At 40.8% G+C, this 23,307-nt stretch overlaps 2 protein-coding genes across 2 annotated transcripts in view; one reads left to right on the top strand and one right to left on the bottom strand.

The window, feature by feature from the left end:
* The window catches only part of NRAP (nebulin-related anchoring protein), a 49,647-nt gene extending 35,436 nt beyond the window's left edge, over positions 1 to 14,211 (top strand). Inside the window, exons 29-42 of the mRNA XM_009867055.1 lie at positions 25 to 138; positions 1,041 to 1,238; positions 3,071 to 3,175; positions 4,196 to 4,294; positions 5,071 to 5,175; positions 5,537 to 5,644; positions 7,292 to 7,603; positions 8,384 to 8,488; positions 9,198 to 9,296; positions 9,413 to 9,517; positions 11,054 to 11,161; positions 11,818 to 12,129; positions 12,366 to 12,518; positions 13,779 to 14,211. Of these exons, the coding sequence (XP_009865357.1) occupies positions 25 to 138; positions 1,041 to 1,238; positions 3,071 to 3,175; positions 4,196 to 4,294; positions 5,071 to 5,175; positions 5,537 to 5,644; positions 7,292 to 7,603; positions 8,384 to 8,488; positions 9,198 to 9,296; positions 9,413 to 9,517; positions 11,054 to 11,161; positions 11,818 to 12,129; positions 12,366 to 12,518; positions 13,779 to 13,880 (2,025 nt within the window). The 3' untranslated portion in view covers positions 13,881 to 14,211. The remainder of the gene's footprint in view (positions 1 to 24; positions 139 to 1,040; positions 1,239 to 3,070; positions 3,176 to 4,195; positions 4,295 to 5,070; positions 5,176 to 5,536; positions 5,645 to 7,291; positions 7,604 to 8,383; positions 8,489 to 9,197; positions 9,297 to 9,412; positions 9,518 to 11,053; positions 11,162 to 11,817; positions 12,130 to 12,365; positions 12,519 to 13,778) is intronic.
* Positions 14,212 to 15,423: 1,212 nt separating this feature from the next.
* HABP2 (hyaluronan binding protein 2) overlaps positions 15,424 to 23,307 on the bottom strand; it is a gene marked incomplete at its 5' end in the record, with an annotated part of 8,375 nt that continues 491 nt past the window's right edge. Inside the window, 9 exons of the mRNA XM_009867057.1 lie at positions 15,424 to 15,600; positions 16,503 to 16,648; positions 18,154 to 18,288; positions 18,617 to 18,759; positions 19,627 to 19,873; positions 19,995 to 20,089; positions 20,530 to 20,701; positions 22,653 to 22,772; positions 23,125 to 23,241. Of these exons, the coding sequence (XP_009865359.1) occupies positions 15,424 to 15,600; positions 16,503 to 16,648; positions 18,154 to 18,288; positions 18,617 to 18,759; positions 19,627 to 19,873; positions 19,995 to 20,089; positions 20,530 to 20,701; positions 22,653 to 22,772; positions 23,125 to 23,241 (1,352 nt within the window). The remainder of the gene's footprint in view (positions 15,601 to 16,502; positions 16,649 to 18,153; positions 18,289 to 18,616; positions 18,760 to 19,626; positions 19,874 to 19,994; positions 20,090 to 20,529; positions 20,702 to 22,652; positions 22,773 to 23,124; positions 23,242 to 23,307) is intronic.

Below are 23,307 nucleotides of genomic sequence, written 5' to 3'. Positions count from 1 at the left end.
CTTCTATTCTCATTTAATTTTTAGTACAAGTATAAGGAGGCATTTCAGAAAATGAAAGGACAGATGGTTGGCTCACATGGCCTGGATGGTGATATTCATATTGCTCATTCAGTCCATGCAGCATCGCTGCAGAGTGATGTAAGTACAAGGAAGAAGTTTCCAAAAACTGTTTTGGAGTTGGTTTCCTAACAGTGAGTAGTTTCTCATGGAAGATGCTCTTGGCTATGGACTAGCTATGGAATAGCTTGCTTTGTAAAACTTAGAGCTTTTCCCACCTTCCAGGTATTTTGGTATAATCATGTTATTCTTACTGTCCTTTTACATTATTTACAGTAACATTAATTTGGTATACTTAGACATATAGGTAACAATAAGTGTAGAAAAATACATCCTTCTGTCAGGTTACTCTAAGTCAGTTTGATGATCATCAATACCTCTGGATGTTCATTGTCTGGATAAACAGCCTGAACATCTCAAATTTGCATAATCTGATAGGGAAATGTCATGTGAAAAAAATTCTTTGAAGATTTCTGCACCTGGATGGAGACAAGAAATTCAAAAAAAGCCTCAAAATTTAAAAATTACTTAAAACTATGAAATGAAACTAGCCAGTCAAGGGAGTTCAGCAAATATTTTGAGTGAGGATTTGTACTGATTTTAATATAATTATCACTATTTGCATTCTATCCTCGGGCAGTAGCTTCAACTTTTTGTTGTGTACTCTAGAAATGCAGTGGATTAAGATTTTGTTTATCAGTTTGGTAATTCTATAGATTCAATATATTCAGTTTTAGGAAAAATAATATCTCAGCTTAACTGAATATCATATAGATGACTACTATTTTTATGAAGTATAGGCTGCCATGTATTCTAGGAATTGGTCATTTGCTGTATAGTCAAACAAGTAGGGGAACTTACTTTTAAAAAGCAGTACTTTATAATGGAAAATGGAACCAGTATGGAGAATGTCTCTTCTGATCAAAACATGAATTCTAATTACCATGCCGTGATATCTATGTGGTCTGTTTTCAATTCCAAAGGTGAAATATAAGCAAGGTTTTGAGGATGCAAAGACTCATTTCCACTTGCCGCTGGATATGATAAACTTGGTGCATGCCAGGAAGGCCCAGTCTTTAGTCAGTGAACAAGAATACCGACAGCTGCTACACCGGTACACTTGTCTGACTGAGGATGTGAGATTGCGATGTGCCAAGAACGCACACAAGCTACAGAGTGAGGTAATTGCAGAATGTCCCAGTGAATTTTCTCTGTTGGTTCTGGTGCAAGATAGTTCTGTTCCAAATTGTGATGGTTGGCAGTATGTATCTGGACAGAAGCTGAGGGATGAACGATGGCTGCTCCCTCCTGAACGCATTCAGGAATGAGACATTTACTGGGCTCTTGTACAACGTATGTGATCGCACTGTACTGAGATATAAAGTACAATAGTCTCTCATGACAGGGGAAAATGTTTGCACGTGAAGATGATTGCACCGTTGGTGAAATACTCTTTTTAAGGTATTGCAAACTGTGTAAACTCCTTCCCAACTGGTATTTCGGTTGGCTTGCATCTGAGTGAAATTCATGCATACTTCCACAGGAAGGATGCCTATTGTTAAAAACCTGATTTCTAATAGACTTATTCCCAAGCCATAACCACTGAAATTCTAAGAGGAACATGTTTAGCTCCCTACATAATCTAGAGTAAAATTAGCTGGATAATGCCTTACAAATTCAAGGGTAGGCTGTGTCTGTAGGCACAGCCTTGAGCAAAGGGCTTTTAATAGATTACATTGACTCCAGAGACCTCAGGAGGGGCTGTATCTTAAAAACATGCCTGGCCCCAAAATGCTATTATGTATCAGTTTAATACTTTCAGCCAACAATCTTAAGGACATCAGACAAGTGTAAACATCAGCTGTCAGTTGTGCTGCCCTAACTTGGGTGAAAGCACACATAAGCAGAGATTGTTAAGGCAGGTTTCCATCCCCGCTTTCTTTGAGTTGTGAGTGAAATGCTGATTGATGGCAACACGTCTCAGAGTTCAGAATTTAGTCTTTTACCAGCTGATGCTAATAGCTGTGACAAGGTGAGGACCACGCTTTAGTGTTGTCCTCTCTGACCTTCCAACTCACAAAGAATATTTCCTATATCATGCCTTTGGGTCTAGAGATTAGCACTGAGCAGACTTGGCTGTAAGAGGAGATGGTTCTGTTCTTGTAGGGAGCTGAATAAAATGAAGACGTACTCCCTTTCTGTTGTAAGCGGTTTGCTGAACCAAAATGCCTCATTAACTAAAGCTAGTTCTTCCCTCAGTAAGCAATAGCAGTTTCCATATATACATCATGGAGGCAATTCTGTGCTTTGCTAGTTTTTTTGTGTTTATAGCTCTTTTGAAGCAGAAAATGGTGCTCCTTCTCCTCCTTCTCACCCTTCTCATCATCAAATGAAATAATATTCATCATAATGTATCTACCAGTAACCTATTGGTAACTTTTGAAAAAGTAATATTTACAATGAGTTGCTGCTGGATTTGGTGGTCTGGAGAATATTTTAACGAAGTCTGTACAGTGACCTAGTGCTATTTTTCCTTAGTGTTCCCTAGTTATATTATGACCATTCAGAAATGTTAAAAAATAAGACTATTTTGTCCTCAATTCCACTTATAAAAACTTACCAGCTTTTACTTAAAAATGTTTGCATACGCTTTTCTAAACTGGCCCTACTTTATATAGATTTATAAATAAATAATATCTAGCTGTGATACGTAGATTATATATAAAGAAAATCCATGTATTTAGGGAAATATTTTTCAAGGTTACAAATGGCCATTTAAATCCAAATATTATTCAGTGTTCCTGAGTACTTAGCATCTTACATTAGTACTGTAGGCTGTATGCACACAAGCACATACATAAACACAGGAAGGCAGCATAATGTATATGAACTCTCTGTGGTAGATACTAATTTTAATGGATTTATTGGAATATTGTTATTGTGTGGTTTTGGAAGAATAAATAAGGACATCTCAAATGCAAACTCGTAATTACTTCTGCTTGGTTTTCCTTAGAATTTATACCGGTCTGACATGAACTTTATGCGAGGAGTTGGATGTATTACTCCAGGGGCCCTAGAGATTGAAGGAAAGAAGAAAGCTTCTGAGCTCATCAGCGAGGTAACAAAAGAGGGTTTTGATTTCTCCACTACAAACAAGAGTTTGCCAGATGTCTTTCTATTAAACTGGGCTGGCAAAGTGACTCACTGGATAATGCCAGGCTCCCTCCCCTTGTGTTTGATCATTCCATTTGTGTCCTAACTGCAGAAGGGTGAACCTGATGGAGTTTTTGCAGACTTCGCTGTTTTCGCAAATCTTATCTCCAGAGTTTCAGACCCAGGAGATTGTTATGTTATTTATGTTAGAATGAAAATGGTCTTTTTTCCACAAAATACGAGGCTGTGTCTATATCTAATAAGTACCTTGTGCTGCTTCTCTAAAACTAGATAGACCTGTGGAGTGCCCAGTACCTTATACTGTCCTCAGTTCTGCTCCTGCCTTACAGATTCAGTTGGTTTTCACTTGCTGCTTTTGTGTGCTGGTGTTTTTCATCCTCTGTAACTGGGTTTTTATTTCCTCAGTCATGTTCTCTTCTTGCAGTGTCTCATAGTTTCAAATCTTGGACCTACTGTCCATATTCACATAGATGTGAAATTATGAAAACTAAGAATGCTCTTTCTAGTTATGTTCTAGTGAACAGATCCCTGCTTGCAGTGATCTTGCAGTTATTTTGTTCCCAATTCTGACATAGGACCACAGGCCGGATGGAACCTCATTTTTCTCAGAAGAAAGTTTGGTGGACTTGTGCAGCACATTCTCCCTAGCTCAGGTTGCCTCTACTATAATTCCACTAACCAGCGTTTATGACGCCAAGGGGTGAAATAACCTCATTACCGTATTCAGCATAGCAGAATCTTTTTTTATTTTGATACCCTATTCCTTATTTACTTTTCATTTCCCCTGTGAGACTTGAATGCACCAAATTCAGAGTAGCGAAAGATAAATTAGCCTAATGGTTAATAGAAACATACTCTTTGCAAAGTCGAGTTTTAAGCACGAGAAGCAATACTAGACCACTGGTCCCTTATCTGACAAGATAATTTAGTTATTCTGTTCATTTTTCTTTGTGTGTGAACTCAGAGTAAATATCGTCAGCAGCCACATTCCTTCAAGTACACATCGGTGACAGACTCTCCTGGCCTCCTTCATGCAAAATTCAGCAATATGATTGCTAATGAGGTAGGCTCTCCTAACGTGAATCTGAAAATATGCTTTTCAAAAGGCAGCGAGCTAGGGATGGAGGAGTGGGAAAGAGAAAACCCTGTTCTGAAAGAAAATGCATCAAAAAGAGAGCAAGCACCACTGATGTGTGCTTTTGCACAGCTAGATCATATTTTATTATTTCCAAACATTTAACACCATTTTCAATCCAATCTTTTTTAAAAAGCTTAACTAGTACTCATATGACAGAGTCCCATTATCAGTTTTTTACATGAATCAGATCCTCAAAAGACCCTGTCTGTGGGGAGTTCTTGAGGGAGCTTATTTGCATAGTATGGACCACTTCAGAGGGCTCCTAATAAAAGAATCACTTTTCTAATTTTTGGAAAAAACAAGACAAAATCCACAGGCAAATTATCAGAATCATCTAAAATAACATGAGAAAAAATCCATGCTAGAAAATATGGCTGGCCAATCTATGAGAAACACCCACCCTTTTATTTAACACGCATTCATGATACCCTTTTTGTTCTTAGATCTACTTTTGGCCTGCTGGGAACATACAACGCAAGGCAAAGAATGTAGTGCGTTGGCATCATGACACATGTATAAAAATTAATATGAAAGGTTTTTTATGCCCAGAAAAAAACCCCATGCAATTGCAATTGCAGTGGTTTATTCCTAGTTGTTTCTTGTGCTGGCTATCGTTGTCATAATCATAAACAACTTAAGTACTGCTGTTATATTATTGAAACAATAGATAAATTTGTTTGCAATTGTCTCTTTGATCCTAGCGCCTGTATAAAGCGGCGGGAGAGGACAGTCAGCATCACTATACACCAACGCTGGGTCTGCCTGAGTTTACACGGGCAAGAATAAATGCAGCCAACCTCAGCGATGTAAGAATTTGTTCTGTCTTCCTTATGCTTATTTAGGATGGAGGATGAATCATGCAGTGGCAAGGAAGATGGATGGTAGAGAACTTTTTAGGTCTAGTCTGTTTGTGCTTTCACTGATTTGATTATAATGATATTTATCCCCATTAGCATATATACGGCTGTGAGTAAATTAAATCTACATAAAGAATAAGACATGTTTTGTCTGAGTTCGTAGGATTTCCCAAAGATAATTTAAAAAAATCCTTTGATTATGAAGAATGAGACTGTAACACAGAATAACAAATGAAAGAGGGTTCCTTTGTTTGTTCCTTTGTGCATTTAAAAGTGAAATAGCAATCTACATGTGCTTTTCCTACTTTAGGCAAAATACAGAGAATCTTGGCATAATCTACGTGCTCAAGGCTACAAGCTGACAATGGAAGCACTCCCGTTCCAGACTGCCAGGGCCTCCAGAGAAATTGCCAGTGATGTGAGTTGAATGATTCAACCTTCCTTCTTGCCTAATTTCTGTTAACTTCATGTAAAACAATGTCTAAAGCAGATTTTACTGAATTAAAGCAACTCCATAACCATGTGAGACAAGTGTGAGACAGAATATATTACTTATGAATGAGATTCTTTGTGTGAATTTAAAAAAAAAAAGAAGAGGAAGAATCGCTGTTAATCGGGAACCAAGCTCGGTTAAACATCTTCCGGTGGGAAATAGCTAGTGAATTAAAGTATTTGCAGACAGACAAATCAGAGGGATTCTGTTCTTTTCCAGGCTTTCAGCTACTCATATTATAAAGTGCCCGCTAATTCTGTCCACTCTGCTTTGATCTGACTTTTGGAAGTGCTTAGTTCTCCTGAATTGAAATGAAGTCAGAAGCTGAGCGTTCTTTGAATCTCTGAAAACCAGGAACTGCCTATCTGGTTAGGAAGGGAAAATTAGCAGAGGCTCCTGTAAATATGTGACCCCTTAATTTCTGAAGTAGAGGAAACAAATTTTTTTACCCTTAAAAATTACCCTCACATTTGGATTGTTGTTAACAGAACATTCAGACATGGTGGTATCCGTTTCTCAGAAATCTTAAATTCATCCCCTTACTCACCAGAATTTAATAAATTTTAGGAAAACTTGACAATTAAGCTAAATTTAGTAAAAAAAGTCTTTGGTTTTTGTAGTATTTAGTTGCATATTCTATCTTTATTGTCATAAAATACAACGTTAAATATTTCATGGGTATTTTTTTATGAAGCAACTATTTCTAGCTCTAATTTATGATGTATAATTAACCATATTTTGTGGAGTGCTTTTGGTTCCAGCTTCAGATCTGCTCTAAAGGGTACAAGTCCATAACAGAATTACATCCACTTACAACAGATCTGAATTTGGCCCTTCATCTTGGACGCACTTTATAAACATTAGTTGCTGTAATTTAATCCTCACAACTCTCTTGTGTGGTAGATAAGTGTTATTATCCCATTTCAACTACATTATGAACTCTTCAGGGCCCAGGCCTTCCCTTTAAAGTTCCAAGCACCCTGTTGATGCTGTATAAATAACCATTATCCTCATCATCACCCTTTCACAGAGAGGATAAATGCAAGATCACAGGGAGAGTCATAGTCCTAGCTAAGATGAGAATGAGGGGTTGCTGGTGCTTATTCTTGTGCTCAGACCACCATCTTAGGCTCCTCAACATAGTTATTGGTCCAGGAAAACTGAATTTACTCTTTAAACTAGCTGGGTGGCATTTGCAAATCTGAAGGCTACAGAGTACATGATGTTTTTGGTTTGTGTAGTTTTTTTTCTTCTTTCTTTTTCTGGTTCCTCTTATGTTCTCATTTCTAGCAGCGAGAATAAAATTCTCTGAGAGATAATAAAAGTGCATGATCTGAGGTTAAACATGATCAATACTTGAGGCATATTGAGAGGACGTATTGATATTTGCTTAACTATTGCGGTATTTAAATTTGAGAGCGATGAGAGATTCAAATAATTGCTTTCTAGTGCTGCATACCTTGGCTGTTTTTACAGACAGCACGGATGATTCAGTGACTTATCCTAAGTTAGTTAGCTAGAGTAGCCAGTCTAAATTTGACACTTTTCACTTTCTCCCTTTTTTATTTTTAGTACCAATATAAACACAACTTTGTGATGGAGAGAGGAAAGCACATTGGTGCCAGAAGTGTCCTGGATGACACCAGGTTGCTGCACTGCTTGCATGCTGCCAAATTACAGAGCGAACAGGAGTATAAGAAGGGATCCCAAGAAGTGTGGTCCCAGTACCATCTGCCCATGGACATGGTGAATCTTGTCCATGCCAGGAAAGCCCAGGCCCTAGCGAGCGATCAAGATTACAGAAAGAGACTCCATGAATTTACAGCACTCCCTGAAGACATAAAGTTGAAGTGGGCCAAAAAAGCCCATATGCTACAGAGTGAGGTAAAGACTTTCCTTCTGGTAACAGCAAATCGAATTTAGCAATGACATTGATGTTGGCCAGTTGTTTTAGAACCTCAGCACTTGGCTCTTGCCTTTAAACCCACAGGTTAGGAATCCAGAGAAATGGTGAAGGTGGTTTTGTCTGATACCCTCACTATCTGGTACAGTCACATACAACAAGCCTGAGCTAGCTGGCTGTTATGCCCTTTTGCATACAGGGGGCAAAAAAATACCTCCAAAAAATGGACAGTTGGATTAAAGTCACACAGAGAACCACTGTCACTCTGAAGGTGAACTCAGGATTGTTGGGGTGGTGGGTACTTACTGGCTTTCACTTTTTTGGGGGGTCTGCCATGTTTTCTTTACTGAATTAGGAGGTAGAGCAAGCCTTTAATGTGAGTAAAGAAAGAGTAGTGTGTCCTCCTAGAAATGGGGTTAATGAGGAAGCCTGCGTCAAATAAAATAATTAGTATTCCTGACTTGAACTCACCTCAGAAAATTATTTCAAAAGGGCTTCTTTTACGTCCAGTACAAACAGGTTATTACTTACTGCTTTGAGTCATACTAATTCACTCGTGGGGCCTTCACTTGTAACTTGCATATGATACATTATTTAATTCCTGGCGGAATGAACAAATGCAAACAGTTTGGCTTTATGATGTGATATGTGCATGGCAAATGAAAAACCTCAAAATGTTAATATGAATCAGGGAGTCTTTTTAAAAAACCTTAATAGCTGTGGATACAAAACTGATAGCTAACGATTTTCATTTTTAACAGCATCGCTATAGATCAGACCTGAACTTCATGAAAGGAGTTGGTTGGATGGCTCTGAGATCTCCGCACATAGAAAGTGTAAAGAAGGCTGGAGAGCTCATCAGCGAGGTAACTGATAAATCTTTCATGGGATAGCACGTCTGTAGGAATTGTTTACCATCAAGGCTCCTCGTTACATGACACTTACGAATGTAGCTTATCATTTCCTTTTGATGTGGGAGCCTGTTTATACAAGGTGTAAGTTACCAAGAAGCAGTACGGGAGATGCAAGTCCACTGTGTGACACCTGCTGAATATTTTCCATTCCAAATGAAACACAAGAGTATAAACAAAACATGTAACAATAAATAAATGCAGTAAACTCCATTATGAAATTCTAAGCAGGTGGTTATGGAAGTGATATAGAAAGATACAACATTGACAACCACACTGAAGGGACATTTGCCTGCTCAGTATCAGGCATTAATGGAAAAAAATTATGAGCTGTCAAAAGTGTAGTGTTTGAAAGCTTATTGTGTGAATTTTCAGGGGCAAATCCTACTCGCACACACACACACAGACACACAGACACATACACAAAAAAAAGAAATTTGGTGCCTGGGCACCAGGGCAATGATACAGCAGCATCCCCATTCCCTAGCTGAAAGAGCAACTGAGAGTAAATCAGAACAGTATATTTTTAATACTGTGGCATCAGGAAGGTGGCTTTTCCGTTTTAATCTAGCTATTACACATTTGGAATCGTCATATGCCATTAACAGAAACATTCTGTGCTTTTTTCCTTCTGTTTGTTTTTGTTGTCTCCTCCCCCTCCCAGATAAAGTACCGGCAGAAGCCAGAAAGTTTGAAGTTCACTGCCGTGGTTGACTCTCCCGATTTGATTCATGCTAAAACCAGCTACCTCCAGTGCAATGATGTAGGTTTCATTTTATTATGAATGATCTTAACTTTTGTTGTACCATAATGCATAGAAGAACTTATTTTTACTTTGCTTCTAGCATCAGTTGCATTCAATGACTTTTGACTCCACAGAGATTGTACAAGGCTGGAGACTCTGAAGCCAGGCACAGGTACACCCTGCCTCCTGATCATCCAGATTTTATCCGAGCCCGCCAGAATGCCCTTTACATCAGTGATGTATGTAAGCCTTTTACTTTGGGGAGTTGGTAAACTTGCTAAACTTGCTCGGGAATTAAAAACTTTTGTGTGTATGTAGAAGCCAGATTCTCTAAGCTTGACCAGAACTAAAAAATCTAGAGGCTGTGGACAGCTGACATGTTCCTGGATTTAGGCTGGAGGGATCAGGACAAATCTTTTGAGAACTAGTTCTGCTTTCCAGAATGGGAGGCTATTATTAAGTATTTCAGTACTTCGGTATAGATTAGTTACAAATATAAATCTTTTTACTTACGTTTGGGTGGGGGAGGAAGGAGATTCCTCTTTCCTCGACTATATAGTCCACCTTCCCAAATCTACAACACTGTGTTGGACTGTTCCCGTAGGCACAGTTGCCATCAACCTGGATGCAGCTGAATCAGTGAGTGGAATCAGTTTCAAGGGATTTTGCTTCCACATTATCTCAGACAGAGACGCTCAGTCTATTCCTAATCTACTGTTCCCTAATTAAATGGCTGTTGTCTTTAACTGTAGGGTCAAAGTGACCTTAGCTTGTAAGCAGCTTTGAGTTCCTTGTTTGGTGATAAGTGCTCTGTAGGTGAAAGAAAAAGATAGCATATACATTCTTTGAAGTGACAGAGGAGAATATAAAAGGCAAAGAGGGGATTTTACATAAGTGAAAGGTCAGCCCTAGACCCGTTAACCGGGTGTACGGTAATGCTTGCATTGCTTCTACCAAGGCTGTCTTACAGGGTTTCAGGCATCTCAGTTTACCTTCAGATTTAGCACCACCTAGCACTGAACTCAGCAGTGAAACAGAATAATATATTTTAAAATGTGAAGTGGATTTTGTGTTTGTTTTGGGGTAAAACCCCAAAAAGAATGAATCAAAGCCTGAGAGAAAGCAAATTAATTAAGTCAGAAAGGGTAAGCCAAAAGTGTTAGCTAAGATACCATGGCTGCGTAGCAGGACCTGCAGACTGGAAGCTATCTTAAGAAAGCTACTAATGGAAGAAGAACCAAATCCAGAGCAATTTCTCTTCAGGATGTAAGTGTATTTCACGTCCTCAAAGTCACATTAAATATGTTACAACTGGCTTTTATTCCATAGGAGTTAATGAAGCCACATGTGGCTGGGGATAGAGACAGGGATCATCTGAAAAGCTTGAAATAACTGATATTGAAATTAGGATGCAACGAAGCCCAAGACACTGCAACTGGATGCATCAAAAGAGAGAATAAGGGCAATATCAATGCAATATTGATGTGACTGATGCAGCACAGTTTCTAATAGAAATTAAATCACATCAAAACCAACCACATTCAAGTACAAAAGGAAACCCTGGTGGCACTTTTCAGATGAGGCATTTTATCATTATGGTGAATAGAAAAGAAGATGAAGTGCTGTAGAACTGGATCAAAACCTTGGAGATGGTACTGATGACTCTTGATACAAATAAGCCCAGTAGGATAAAACATTTATTATTGCAGTTATGGGACTGCATTTAAGAAACTGCAGGGGGAAATGACTGTTTTGTTCTTTTCTTTTCAACACAGAAATTGTATAAAACATCTTGGGAACAGACAAGGGCATCTGGCTATGATTTTAGGATTGACGCCATCCCATTCCAGACAGCAAAGGCTTCAAGAGAAATTGCTAGTGATGTAAGAACTCCTCTCTTTCAAACACTTTCCAACCCTCTTCCCATGCCACCCCCACCCTGTAAAAATGGGTGAATTCTGACGTAAATGAACCTTGTTCTGCTTTGGAAAATTGGTGACCCAGTGAAATCAAATGCCAGTTAAGTGCAAAGGTGTCCAACTAAAGGCTCCCATTAATAATGCCTGATACCAGGCTGCTCGGTTTCACTTCAGAGAGTTATTCTTGAAAAGGAGGCACATTGTGATGCAGTTAAATAAAATCGGTACTAGGCTATGAATAGTTAAAGTATAGTCTAGAATAAAGTGGGTCACCTTTAAACACAGAAGAACATAGTTGGCAAGAAAGCTGGAGATGGAGGAAGCTTCACCGCTTGAGCTCTGTATTGGGTATGCCCAAGAGTAGAACAATAAGAGGACCTCTGATTGCTTTTGAGACATTAGTGTTTTGGGCACCCTAAGTCTTTCTACTTCTTTAAAAATTATCCTTCTTCTAAAGTGTCTTGTTAGATTAAGAGATGTAGTTTGATATCAAACAAACCCTTGGTCTTTGTGCACTGCGGGAAGAATGATTGGTAGCTAGGGGAAGGCAAGTTATTTCATAACAGAGTGTGAAGGTAATCCGAATGGAAAAATGAGATTTCCCTCTGCACTTTCTGCAGTACAAATACAGAGAAGCCTTCTTGAGAGACAGAGGCCAGCAGATTGGATTCCTCAGTGCAAATGATGATCCCAAAATCAGGCACGTCCTCAGAGTGGGGAAACTCCAGAGTGACAACCAATACAGGAGTGGGTATGCCCAAAGCAGAGCACAGTTCCGGAGTCACCTCAACCAGCCAGGATTCCTTCACGCTAAGAGAAGCCAGCAGCTTGCAAGCAATGTCAACTACAGACAGCCTTTGCACCAATACACTTGTGATCCTGAGCAGCTAGATGTGAAACATGCAAAACAGGCCTACAAGCTACAGAGTGATGTAAGTATAGCTGAGCAACACTGTCCTTCCAAGTGCCAGAAGCTGTCTGTGGCAACGTCCTTCACAGACCTTACCTACCAACAAACTCACTGTCTTGAAAGGACAGTCGGTTTGCTGAATATTAATAATTTGTTTACTACCGACGCTATTGCTCTTTATATGCTCTCAAAGCAGTTCACATGGTTTGATTAGAGCCAAACAAAAAATACACACTGGTGTATGTTTCATTCTCTCAGGTAAAATACAAGTCTGACTTGAACTGGCTCAGAGGCACTGGCTGGACCCCCCCAGGTTCTCACAAAGTTGAAATGGCAAGAAGAGCTGCTGAGTTGGCATACATGCGGGAAATGGGATTGCAGGGTGCTTCTGCTCAGTATGGACCTGGAACTGTAAGTAGAGTAAACTGTTCTTCTCACATATCCCAACAGCTCTGCTCTCTAGAAGACACATGTCCCATTCAGTGCTTCCAACTGCTCCCTGGAGTCTATGGTTCTCCTCTTTATTTGAACAGAATATGTATACTTCCCTCATGAAGCTCTGTGGCTTTGTGAACACCTTAATCTAAAGGAACCTCTCAAAAGAATTCAGCACTGTTATGGCTGGGTAATTCCTGTAGGGACTAGGAAGAGCCATGAGATAGGATTTACTTATACTATAGGATGTGTTTCCCTTAACTTGTGAATATTGTCAGTGTCCTGGTACCTCCCTGGAAAGCAGAAGTGGAGGGGACTCTCTGTATGAGTCCCATTCTCTTTTCCTAATTTCAGGAAGATACCACGTGTTGCCGTGTAATTTTTTGTTGCCACGTATTCTCTGCCGTCACCTGTATTCACAGGCTCACTGTAGACTGATGTGTGCAGCATGATGTGTGCTGTGAGAGGCTCCCCAATGCTGTGGGGAGGCTTTTTGCAAAGGAGGAATGCTCCAGCCTCCTCCATCTCCATCCAGCTCAATATGTAAGAAATCACAAGCTGAGATCTTCCAGGTTTTCTTTTTCCCTCCATGGGGATGACTCCTAGTCTTCAGTGTCCCAGCACAAAAGAACTGAAACCCATACAGGGACGTTGTAGATCCTACCGTTAGGAATCATTAGGTTACAATAAAAGAGCAGCTCTGCACTTTAGATGTTTGTTTCATTTAAGTTTTAACTTCGGCAAGAAATTAAACAATAGTCCAGCCCAAGCCAAACAGGAGATATCCATGTTTTACATTCCCATCTGAAAAGTTACTCAGGAAATAGATTTTAATTGTGGTTGAGTAACACAGGCAGTGGGAACTGCAAGCAGTATCTTCTTAACCTTTAGTTATGATAATGAGCTCATGGGCCCAAGGAAATCTATAGGTGTACGACTGAACTGGAGCTCAGGTGTTTTCTGTTTTGATTTTTATTTAGGGCTCAAATTAGAAATTAGAACTTGAGCACATTCAGTCTTTTGATAAGTACTGTATATAACTTACATGAATGGCTCCATTTTTTTGCAATTTTCCATTGCGGAGATTTGCTCAGTGCAGAGCAGTGATATAGATTTTGCTCGTTTGTTTGCCAGCTGTGGTAATTTTTAATATGCAAGTATTTTCGTAGAATAGTAGTTAAAACCTTCTCCTGTCCACTGGCCATCTTCACAATTTACTTGGCTTTTATTTTACAGGACCAGCTGGAAACAGAAGGATCTCAGCAGGCCACAGTTAACCCTGATGCTTCAGAAATTCTGCAAGTCAAGAGAAGGAAAATGCAGATGTATCAGAAGTAAATAGAAACATGACATAACACAAATCGATTTTAATCTTGTCCTGCAAATCCTGTAGTTTTACCAGATTTCTGGGTAACACAGTGGATGGCCTGTAAGAACTTCTTGTTTTAAAAAACAGCTTAAACATTGCAATTTGTAACTGATCACTTTATTTTTGTGTGGATGCTTTGTGATTTATCACTATATGTATTACAGAAGCTGTTATTTATTTAAAGCTGTAAATGAAACTAGTACTAGGTGACTGGCAGGCTCAGCTTTGTACTACAGATGAATGAACCTGATTGGTAGAATATAAAATAATTTCTCATGAATAAACCAGATGGATTTTGTTGCATACTTGTAATCTTTGGTGGTTTTCATGTTCATGGATTCTTGGCACCAATGACCTAAGAGAATACAAAAGCATGATTCCAGTGGCTTAAGGGGTGAACAAGACAAAGGCCAGTGGAAGCAAAGTTGTCATTGACTAACCAAGGCACACCTCTTGGTAGACATCAGAGAATTTGATCTTGATTAACAGGATGTATTTGTATCACAATTAATTCTTCAGTCTTTTTCAAATCTTCCAAAGAAAAAGATCAAAACTAGTTTATTAGAAATTATTGCAATAGAGGTAAATGCTTAGAGAAGGTTGTAAACCCTGGAATTCAGATGAAAGGGACATTACTATTTTAACGAATTAGCCCTTCACAAACACGTCTATTCTTTATATCTTGATTTTCCATGCAGAAGCATTGGGCAAAAATTACACGATTTTACCTGCAAAACTTATGAAAACCCAAGAATAATCCAATAGATCTAGGCCCATATTTTTTAATGGCATTTAAAACCCCATAGGTCTCACTGGATTTGAAGTTAAGCACATATATACTGTTGTAGATCTGCAGCATAATGAATAAGTATCCTCTAAGTGGGAATAAAGTGGATAATTCTGATATTTGAAGTCTGGAATGTATCAGTGATGGAATTTGTGGTTGTTTGCTCTACAGAAATGGTTTTAAAAATAATTATTCTGCCTGATCCACCCTCCTCAGATAATTTCAATGGCTGCAGTCTTGCAAACATAGGCACGTGGTGATTTTTATGTATGTAAAAAACAGTGCTGGCTTTAGGAGCACACACCAGTAGCTTTGAGTGTCAGGGTCGAAAGATTGCAGAACAAACACACCTCAGCTGGGAGCATTAGCAAAGAGGGAAAGGGTGGCAGCAGCTGAGCCTGCAAGATTTGCAAGACTTGAAAACTGAGAATAGAAATATTGGCAACTGCAGTTCTGATTGCTTTGGGGAGGAACTGGAACTGCTTTACTTTCTGAATCTGTTTTGCCTACAAAATTTGAGCTTATTTCAAAGTCCCCAACAGTAAAGCTGTCACTGATGCTCTGGCAGATGCTCTAAGGCTATTTTCAAGGTGGTGATGAAGAGTGCCCCAAGTAGGCTATGAAGAAATGTCAATAACACTTTTGTTCGAAAATGAGGCATTTGGGGAAATGATAATAGTGAGTAAATAGCTCAAGCTTACCATTTGTCGTTCAAAAGCTGTCTCCTAATGGCGTGACCTTGACTCAGACTGAATTTTGGATTTAATCCAGCTGAGAAATGCTGTCACCTGTGTATAAAGTCCTGGCTTGTTTTTCAACCCGCACCCGTCACCCCAGCTCACAAGGCCATATACGTAGTAGGAGCCATTTTCTACACAAGTTAGCGGGCCTCCAGAGTCTCCCTGATGAGAAAAAATGCACATGTTCAAAACATGAAGCAAAATGTTAACCAAAATAAGTATGTTCCTCTCCCATCATAGGATTTTGAAACTGTCATGGTTGTTTTTTTTTTATATCAAGTACTATCAGATGCTGTTCAGTCCCTGTGTAGGCTTGCAGTTCTGGAGCCAGGTCAAATGGCATCAGACTTCTTGGACGTAAGTTTTTGTTTGTCCATGTCTGCAATGTACATTTGACAAGGTCACACGAAGTTTCCCAGGAAAGTACCAGGCATTCAGAGCCTGAGCTCAGAAAGATAAAGACATGATCCTTGGTGTAAATGGAAACACCTGATCTCTGCCATGCCCCTCAAACTAACTTTATTCTGAGCAGGTTGGTCTCATTTTTTGTTTTATTGACGATTTCTGTTGTGAAGTAGGCTTAGAGTGGTAGTTTGCTCCTCAGGAACCATTGTTCAAACACTACCCTGAATTAAAACACTATAAATATGAACTTAATTCACATTTGTACTAGCTGTAATGAAGAAAAGTATCAATCCTGACTTTCTCTGCAAGTCTTAGCTCTGATAGTGAAAATCGGATGAGAATTGGTGTCTATGGCAGAGGCCATAATAAAATTGAGAGAAAAAAAGACAAGTTTTCAGGTTGTTGTGACAAACTGCCTCAGAAGCCAACCTCTTCGGGCCAGTCTCTAGCTTCCATCGATCTCCCTGTGGCTGGCAGTGACAGTGTTATGTCCAGGGACATACATCCCAAACTGCACTGAAGAAAAACGATGGCTGTTGAAATACACTGGAGGGAGAAACAAGTACATATGCAGCACCCTGCCAAAGCTATTGCTCAGCACAGCTTGACTGTTTACATACAGAAAAAATTAGTGTTCAAATACAGAAAAAGCAACAAACCTGACAAGAATCTACTCCAAGTCTCTGAAGATTTCCTGCACAAAACATGCTTTCATCCAGTATGCCATCATATCGTTTGGGGGCGTTGCATTTCGTCTGCGAAATCAGCTTAACATTGGCATCTAACAGCTGGCGGGATACTTCATCTGCAGGATGTGCACCCAGAAAAATGGAGTCACCTTCCCCTCAATCCTGTTATGTGTTGCTTTGTTCAAAATACAAGCACGCTTGCTGTTTGGGTGGGAAGGGGGAAGAGCAGGGGGGGATGCATGTGCTAGCCTGGGAAGAAAGGAAGGATCTGAAATGGTAAGAGTTGGAGCCTGGAAGAGTCACTCAGGACATTGAATAAAAGCCCAAATAAAAGCAAAGTCAGGTATTTGGCTCTGATGAGCTTTACTTGTGTAATCCTGCTTTTCCAAGGTGCTGGTTGTCTGCAGCTCCCACAGGTCCCCGAGGGACTTGGAGCTGCTCAGCACTTCTCGGACTGGTGCCATTAGATGTTTTAACACATAAGCTAATGAAACAGATGAAAACCAAAAATCATACAATATTTAAGGGCAACGATTAATTACAGTGAATCTAAAGACGTAACTTGACATCTAAAGGCAATAGCCAGAGTTTCAAAGCACTACATCTGTAGATAATTAAACGTGGTTTATAAGTTTGGTTCTGCTTGAGTTTCAGGAAATATTCCATATCTGCAATGATTTCCTGAAATGCTAATAATAGCTCTGCTCAAAGAAGGAGCCACCTAGTTTGAACACGTATAGGGTACTTGATATTCTTTGTCGGGGAAATAAAATAAAATTCCTCATACCCTTTTTAAGAGAGACTTTTTATTTGGAACTTTAAAAAAATGTCCATTAAATTCTGTTGGTGCATTCTGATCAAATGAACACTCTTGTCTCTTGTGGACTTCAATGAGAGTTACATCAGAAGGGAGAATTTGGTCCTGTGTGTCGTATCAGGCTGTATCAGTCACAAAGCACTAGGACACCTACTGCAGCCTCAGTGACACATTTTCCTTCTGCTGCTTTACAGCAACACATCAATCAGAACATGAGAAAATGCATTTTTTTAAAAAAATTGCCATTATCTTTTTTAAGCATAGTAATTTCTCCCCTTAGGATTTACTGCGGGCAAGAAAGGTTTTGGATGGAGCTGGTTAAACTTGAAAAGCTTTGGATTTTTTATTTTTTTATTTTTCAGTGCATCTGAAAATCCAAATGCTGCTTCTGAAAAGCTCTATTTGACCCATGGGCTGGAAAACCATGTGAAAGTCCCCGTCTGTCTTGGTCCTGTCTTGAAACTACAGAACACAAGCTATAGAACAAACTATAGAACACAAGCTATAGAATAGCCTCTCTCTTGATACTTTCTTGCTTCTATTGCTGGCTTCAGATGAAACCATGACGTAGTGTGTCAAATGGCAAGCAAAAAAATGCGTCAGGGATTTTTTCAGAACTCTGAAAGGTTCAGCTGGTCTAGCAGTTGGATATTTCTGCTAATGAGTAATTTCCATGGCAGGGCTTAGCCATTCTCGGTTTCACTAAGTGCCTGGGTCCACATTTGGGTCTGACAATGGCTAATGAAAGTACCAGCTCAACTTGCCACAGAAGTGCCCATCAGGATCCAGCTAGCCCACAAATACCTGTCTCTGTCGCGCCCCATCCAGAAATGAAGCAGTCAGTCCCATCGGGAAAGAAGAAGTTGGGCAGACACGCTGTTTTCACGTACCTTGTCTCCACTGCACAGTGACCATCAATTGGCTTCAATTTAAGTAGTGCTAGAGGGAAGACAGAAAACAACAAAAAGGATTTGTAGCTCATTTTATTCCCTAACCATCATTCCCAGTCTAAGAAACAACCCCGTCCAAAGATGCTATTTTCATGCCAGACCTGTCCTTGCTGTCTTGCTCCTCCAGCACAGTGACTTCTGCCTGCCCATTACAGTTCACATCCCAAAGATTCAAATGGATCTAAACCACAGTTTGGCTTAATTATTTCCAGAATATAGTCTCAAAAGGAATTTTACATTAACTTTAGTTGGAGGGAGGTCCTTCAAACAATAAAGTTGGAGACAAGTCACATGAATATTCAATAAAGGGGATTTACCAATATCATTATATGGGACACCATCCTTCTCTCTGTATCTGTGATGTATGATAATCTTCTCCACATCAAATATTTGCTCTTGATACTCCCTCTTGTTGAGGTCTTGCTTTCCAAGGGCTATTTGGAGATTTTCTTCTCGTTCCCTGCAAAAAAATCCAAAAGTAAATTACACAGGGATATTGTCTGCCTGTGGTGGTGAAAAATCTGCGTCTTTAGTATCTGGAAGTCAAGATATTGCTTCCTGTTGTAGAATAGGGCCAGAAGATTTCCTAAGATCATTATAGGAAGGCTTAGTTGATGAAGTGGTGGTGCTGGACAGCACATGCACCCTTAACTTGCAATCATGAAATAAAGTGATTTGAAACGGCACAGACATGGTTTCTTTTGCATTTTAAGGCAGAACAGCAGTATGCACACAGTGTATTACTGTGGCTGGGATGATGAACGGCAACCCATGGAGCCATGGGAGCATAATTCCTTCCATTGTCTGGGTGTACTTAAAATCATCTAAGCTGAAATGATCTCCAGAGTGTAATTTACCAGTTTTCAAGGATGGTGGTTTCCAACCTATTCAAGAAAAATATCATATTCTAAGCTAGCTGGCACATGAACAACTGAAAGCAAAATGCTATTTTGGCTCTTCCAGAGATCTTAATTACGATGCAATATGTGATGTTGCTTATGGTATTCCAATAACGCCTGAAGTTTTCATAAAGTCCTTCCTTTATACATTGCAAACCTTTGTTACTTTCTTCTTCTCTCCCTCTCACACTATTTTAGCTCTACTGAGGTGAGTAGGGGGTAAGTTTAATTGGTTATTCCAGCAAGCGCCATTTTCAAGTATATATAAATTTTCATTTATGTGTTTGCTTTTTTTGACTCATATATTTTCCTTTCAATTTTATTCCCAGCAATCATTTGGATTGCAGATAATTTGCATTCGATCTGTCTTTAATAACAATTCTGATTCTTGTATGTTTATCTACCCTAGGCATAGGACATGCACCTACTCAACGCAGTGCCCAGCAGTAAGAACCCAGCATGCTTTAATTAGCACCCCTCCACAGAAATGTGTGCTCTTTTTTGAAGTCTTTATCTGCAGAGATGCCATCCAGGGATGTTTGCCAGCTCTGCTCTTAGCTCCACCATAGATCCTCTTGAGGGTCCTTTGAATTTCTGGCTGTCCACATGTTTTGAATATTTCATTTGATCCAGGTGGGTCTGTTGGGCTGTCTGTTGGCCATGGGCTCTCTTCAGCTGTGTTGGAAGAGACAGCAGGTGTATAAAGCAGGGATAATATCAGACTGGAGGAGTTAAGTAACACCTGCTAGTTTAGACCACTTACACGCTGCCAGTCAGCTCACTTCTAATTCTGTACCTGTTTCTGAGCAGGGTGAAACATCACAGAAGGCCCATGCCACTTTGTGATTTTCTCTGATGTAGCACCAGGGTTTTTCATCTTCATCAGGATTCCTGAAGGAAACAGTGGTGAGCATCAGCCAGAAGGACTGGAAAAATCTCCATGAAATCAGTGAAGGAGCTGAGGGTGCTTAGGGGAGCACCCTCTTGCTTCCACAAGAGAGCCAAATTTCCAAAGATACTCTTTCATAAGATTTGACAAGGAACATACCTGAGATAAGAGAGTGGAGCTTCTGCCATTTTACTATCCCCATACCTACCTTAACCCTATGAAAAAGGAGGAACTGAGGGAGGGAAATGAGGGCTGCTTCTAGGAGCCTCACATCAGTATGGTGACTTAGGGAATGTACCTCTCACATCCCTGTATTTTATAGACGGGCAGCGTCCGGAAAGATGTGAGATCTAAACACCATCAATTTGCCAAACTTATGAGCAGTTTGTCCTCAATGCTGTCTTTGATATAGACCTCTACAGTTGCTTCTTCAAAATACTACCTGCAGAAGTTATGTTCACCAATTCCATAATAGTCAGCATCTTCCATAAAGGCATTAATAGGATAGTCCAAGAGAAGGTGGGAATTCCAGTGCAGGCAGGTCTTGCCATTCACTGCTTCGTTCACTCTTCCTCTGTAGTTAGAGGAGGGCTCTTCGTAACAGTCATCTGGTTCTGTAGTAAGACAATCATAGAATCACAGAATGTTAGGGGTTGGAAAGGACCTTGAAAGATCGTCTAGTCCAATCCAGAGCAGGATCACCTAGGGCAGGCCACACACAAATTCATCCAGGCGAGATTTGGAAGTCTCCAGAGCAGCCTGTGCCAGTGCTCCATCACCCACACATTAAAGAAGTTTCTCCTCATGTTGAGGTGGAACTTCCTGTGTTCTAACTTAAACCCATTATTTCTTGTTCTATTGCTGGGCACCACTGAGAAGAGATTGTCCCCTCCCTCTTGACATCCACCCTCAGATATTTATATACTTTAATATGATCTCCTCTCAGCCGTCTCCTTTCAAGGTTAAACAGCCCCAGTTCTCTCCGTCTCTCTTCACAGGGGAGATGTTCAAGTCCCTTCATCATCCTTGTAGCTCTCCGTTGGACTCTCTCCAGTAGATCCCTGTCCAGCCCAAAACTGGACACAATATTCCAGGTGTGGTCTCACCAGGGCAGAGTAGAGGGAGAGGAAACCTTCCCTAGACCTGCTGGACACACTTTTCTTACTGCACTCCAGGATCCCATTGGCCCTCTTGGCCACAAGGGCACATTGCTGTCCCATGGACAAACTCACTGCCCACTAGGGCTCCAAGGTCTTTCTCCATGAGGCTGCTTTCCAGCAGGACATCCCCTAATCTGTACTGGTGCCTGGTGTTATTCCTCCCCAGATGTGGTACTCTACACTTGTCCTTACTGAACTTCATGAAGTTCACCTTTGCCCAGCTCTTTAGCCTGTCCAGGCTGACATGAAAGTGAATTTTGCTGATATGAAAGTGAATTCTGTGTTGTTCCTCGACCAGAGTGGTTCCTGTTCTTTCCCTTCCTTGCCTTATGTTCATTTTATGGAGGATCAGAAGGACCTACTGACTCATGTAATGATCTCTCTTATCCTCCATAGGCCAGAAATAAGAGTAATGCCCCAACATCGATCTGGCTTGAAGCCTGATTAACTTCAAATACCTGAAACCTCTCTGCATGGTATATGCCTAGCAGCACAGTGGTGTCTTAATGTCCAAGCAGGTTCTCTCCTTCAGTGGCCTGGGCAAGAAATGGTATAATAAAATCATGGAATCATAGAATTATTAAGCTTGAAAAAGACCTCTAAGATCATCAAGTCCAACCATCCTCCCAGCACTACCATGACCACTAAACCATGTCCCGAAGTGCCATGTCTGGATGTTTTTTGAACACTTCTAGGGATGGTGACTCCACCACTTCCCTGGCAACCTATTCCAATGCTTCACCATTAGGATTAGACAGAAGTGGGCACAAAGCTGCTATACTAGGGCAATGGATGCGCCAAAAAGAAAGTTATGGGGTTGTGTACCTAACCTGTAGGCAAGGTATAAGAAAAGTCGCTTGCAACGTGGAGCGTGTAGTGGTACATAGAGTCTGAAGTGCAATCAACTTTTAAAAGAGAAAGAAACAAACCCTTATTGGAAATGTGTAGGGTGGGATGTCTGTGGCGGAGCTGCAGAGACAGAAAGCTCTCCATGCAGGCTGAAGCAATCCCAAGCCCTTGGTCACCCGTCCATGCACCAGTAGCTGTGCCCTCAGCCTGGGAAGTCACAGGCAACTGGACATGAATCTTCACTACATCAGCTTCAGAGCTTCCCCACAGGACACATGCAACCTCTGGAAAACGTGTCCTCCCTTATTTACACCAGTGGCACCTTGCTGAAACACACTTAGAAACCATCAGCACGGGAACTGTTGTGAGTCCCTCTGCCAATGGTGGCTGCAGGTCAGCTTCTTCCTCTGACACTCTCCCCAGGGACACCAGTGCCCTGAGAGCAGTCAGGTGCTCGGTGCAGTGACAGCGTCAGTTAGTCTAGCTGCAGGGTGAATCCAGCCCTTGGTTGTCTGGAGGCTTCTGCCCTACCCTCTGCCCTGGAGCTGTGACGTACCAATCTCGCAGAATCTCCCTCTGAAAGGCTCAGGGCACTCACAGGTGAATTTGGTTCTGATTCTGTGGCGTATGCAGATACCTCCATTTTTGCAAGGGTTTGGCCTGCACGGTGAAGATGCTGTCAATGTAGAAAACACAGAACAGCCTTGTCACTCTGCTGAGCACTATACAGCCACTTGCATGGCCCAGGGACCCTGGGGAGATCTCCCACTCAGCCTGTTCGCTTTGAGTTCTCATGAACTCTTGAAAAATGCTTATCACCAGGGGTTTTCCCTGTCGCTGAACCATCACCTTGTAAATGAAACCTGGCTCATCAGTGACCAGCCCCGCACTGCAGCTAGATGACTAGGGCAGGAGCACCGCAGAGGCAGTGGGCTGCATGTGATTTCCCACCCCTGACCAGCCATGATGAGGTGACCTCGCCGTGATGTCCCCACCGCTGTTCACTCAGCACCCTGATGAGTGCTCACCTCGCCGGCAGTTGGGTGTCTTGTAGGGATGATTGCAGCTGCACTGAAAATAAGGTGGGGTTAATGTAATCAGGCAGTCTCCCCTGCTGCACCTCTTCTCCAGACACATGTCCTTCACTGTGGAAAACAGAGACGTGAGGTACTTCATTAGCATTTGTGTGTGTACAAGAGCTGTGCCCTCAC

This window comes from Apaloderma vittatum, unplaced genomic scaffold (assembly GCF_000703405.1).
Source record: "Apaloderma vittatum isolate BGI_N311 unplaced genomic scaffold, ASM70340v1 scaffold9993, whole genome shotgun sequence".
In the NCBI taxonomy this organism is placed as follows: Eukaryota; Metazoa; Chordata; class Aves; order Trogoniformes; family Trogonidae; genus Apaloderma; species Apaloderma vittatum.
Note: the sequence above shows the minus strand (reverse complement) of the source record. Positions and strands in the feature narration are given on the sequence as shown.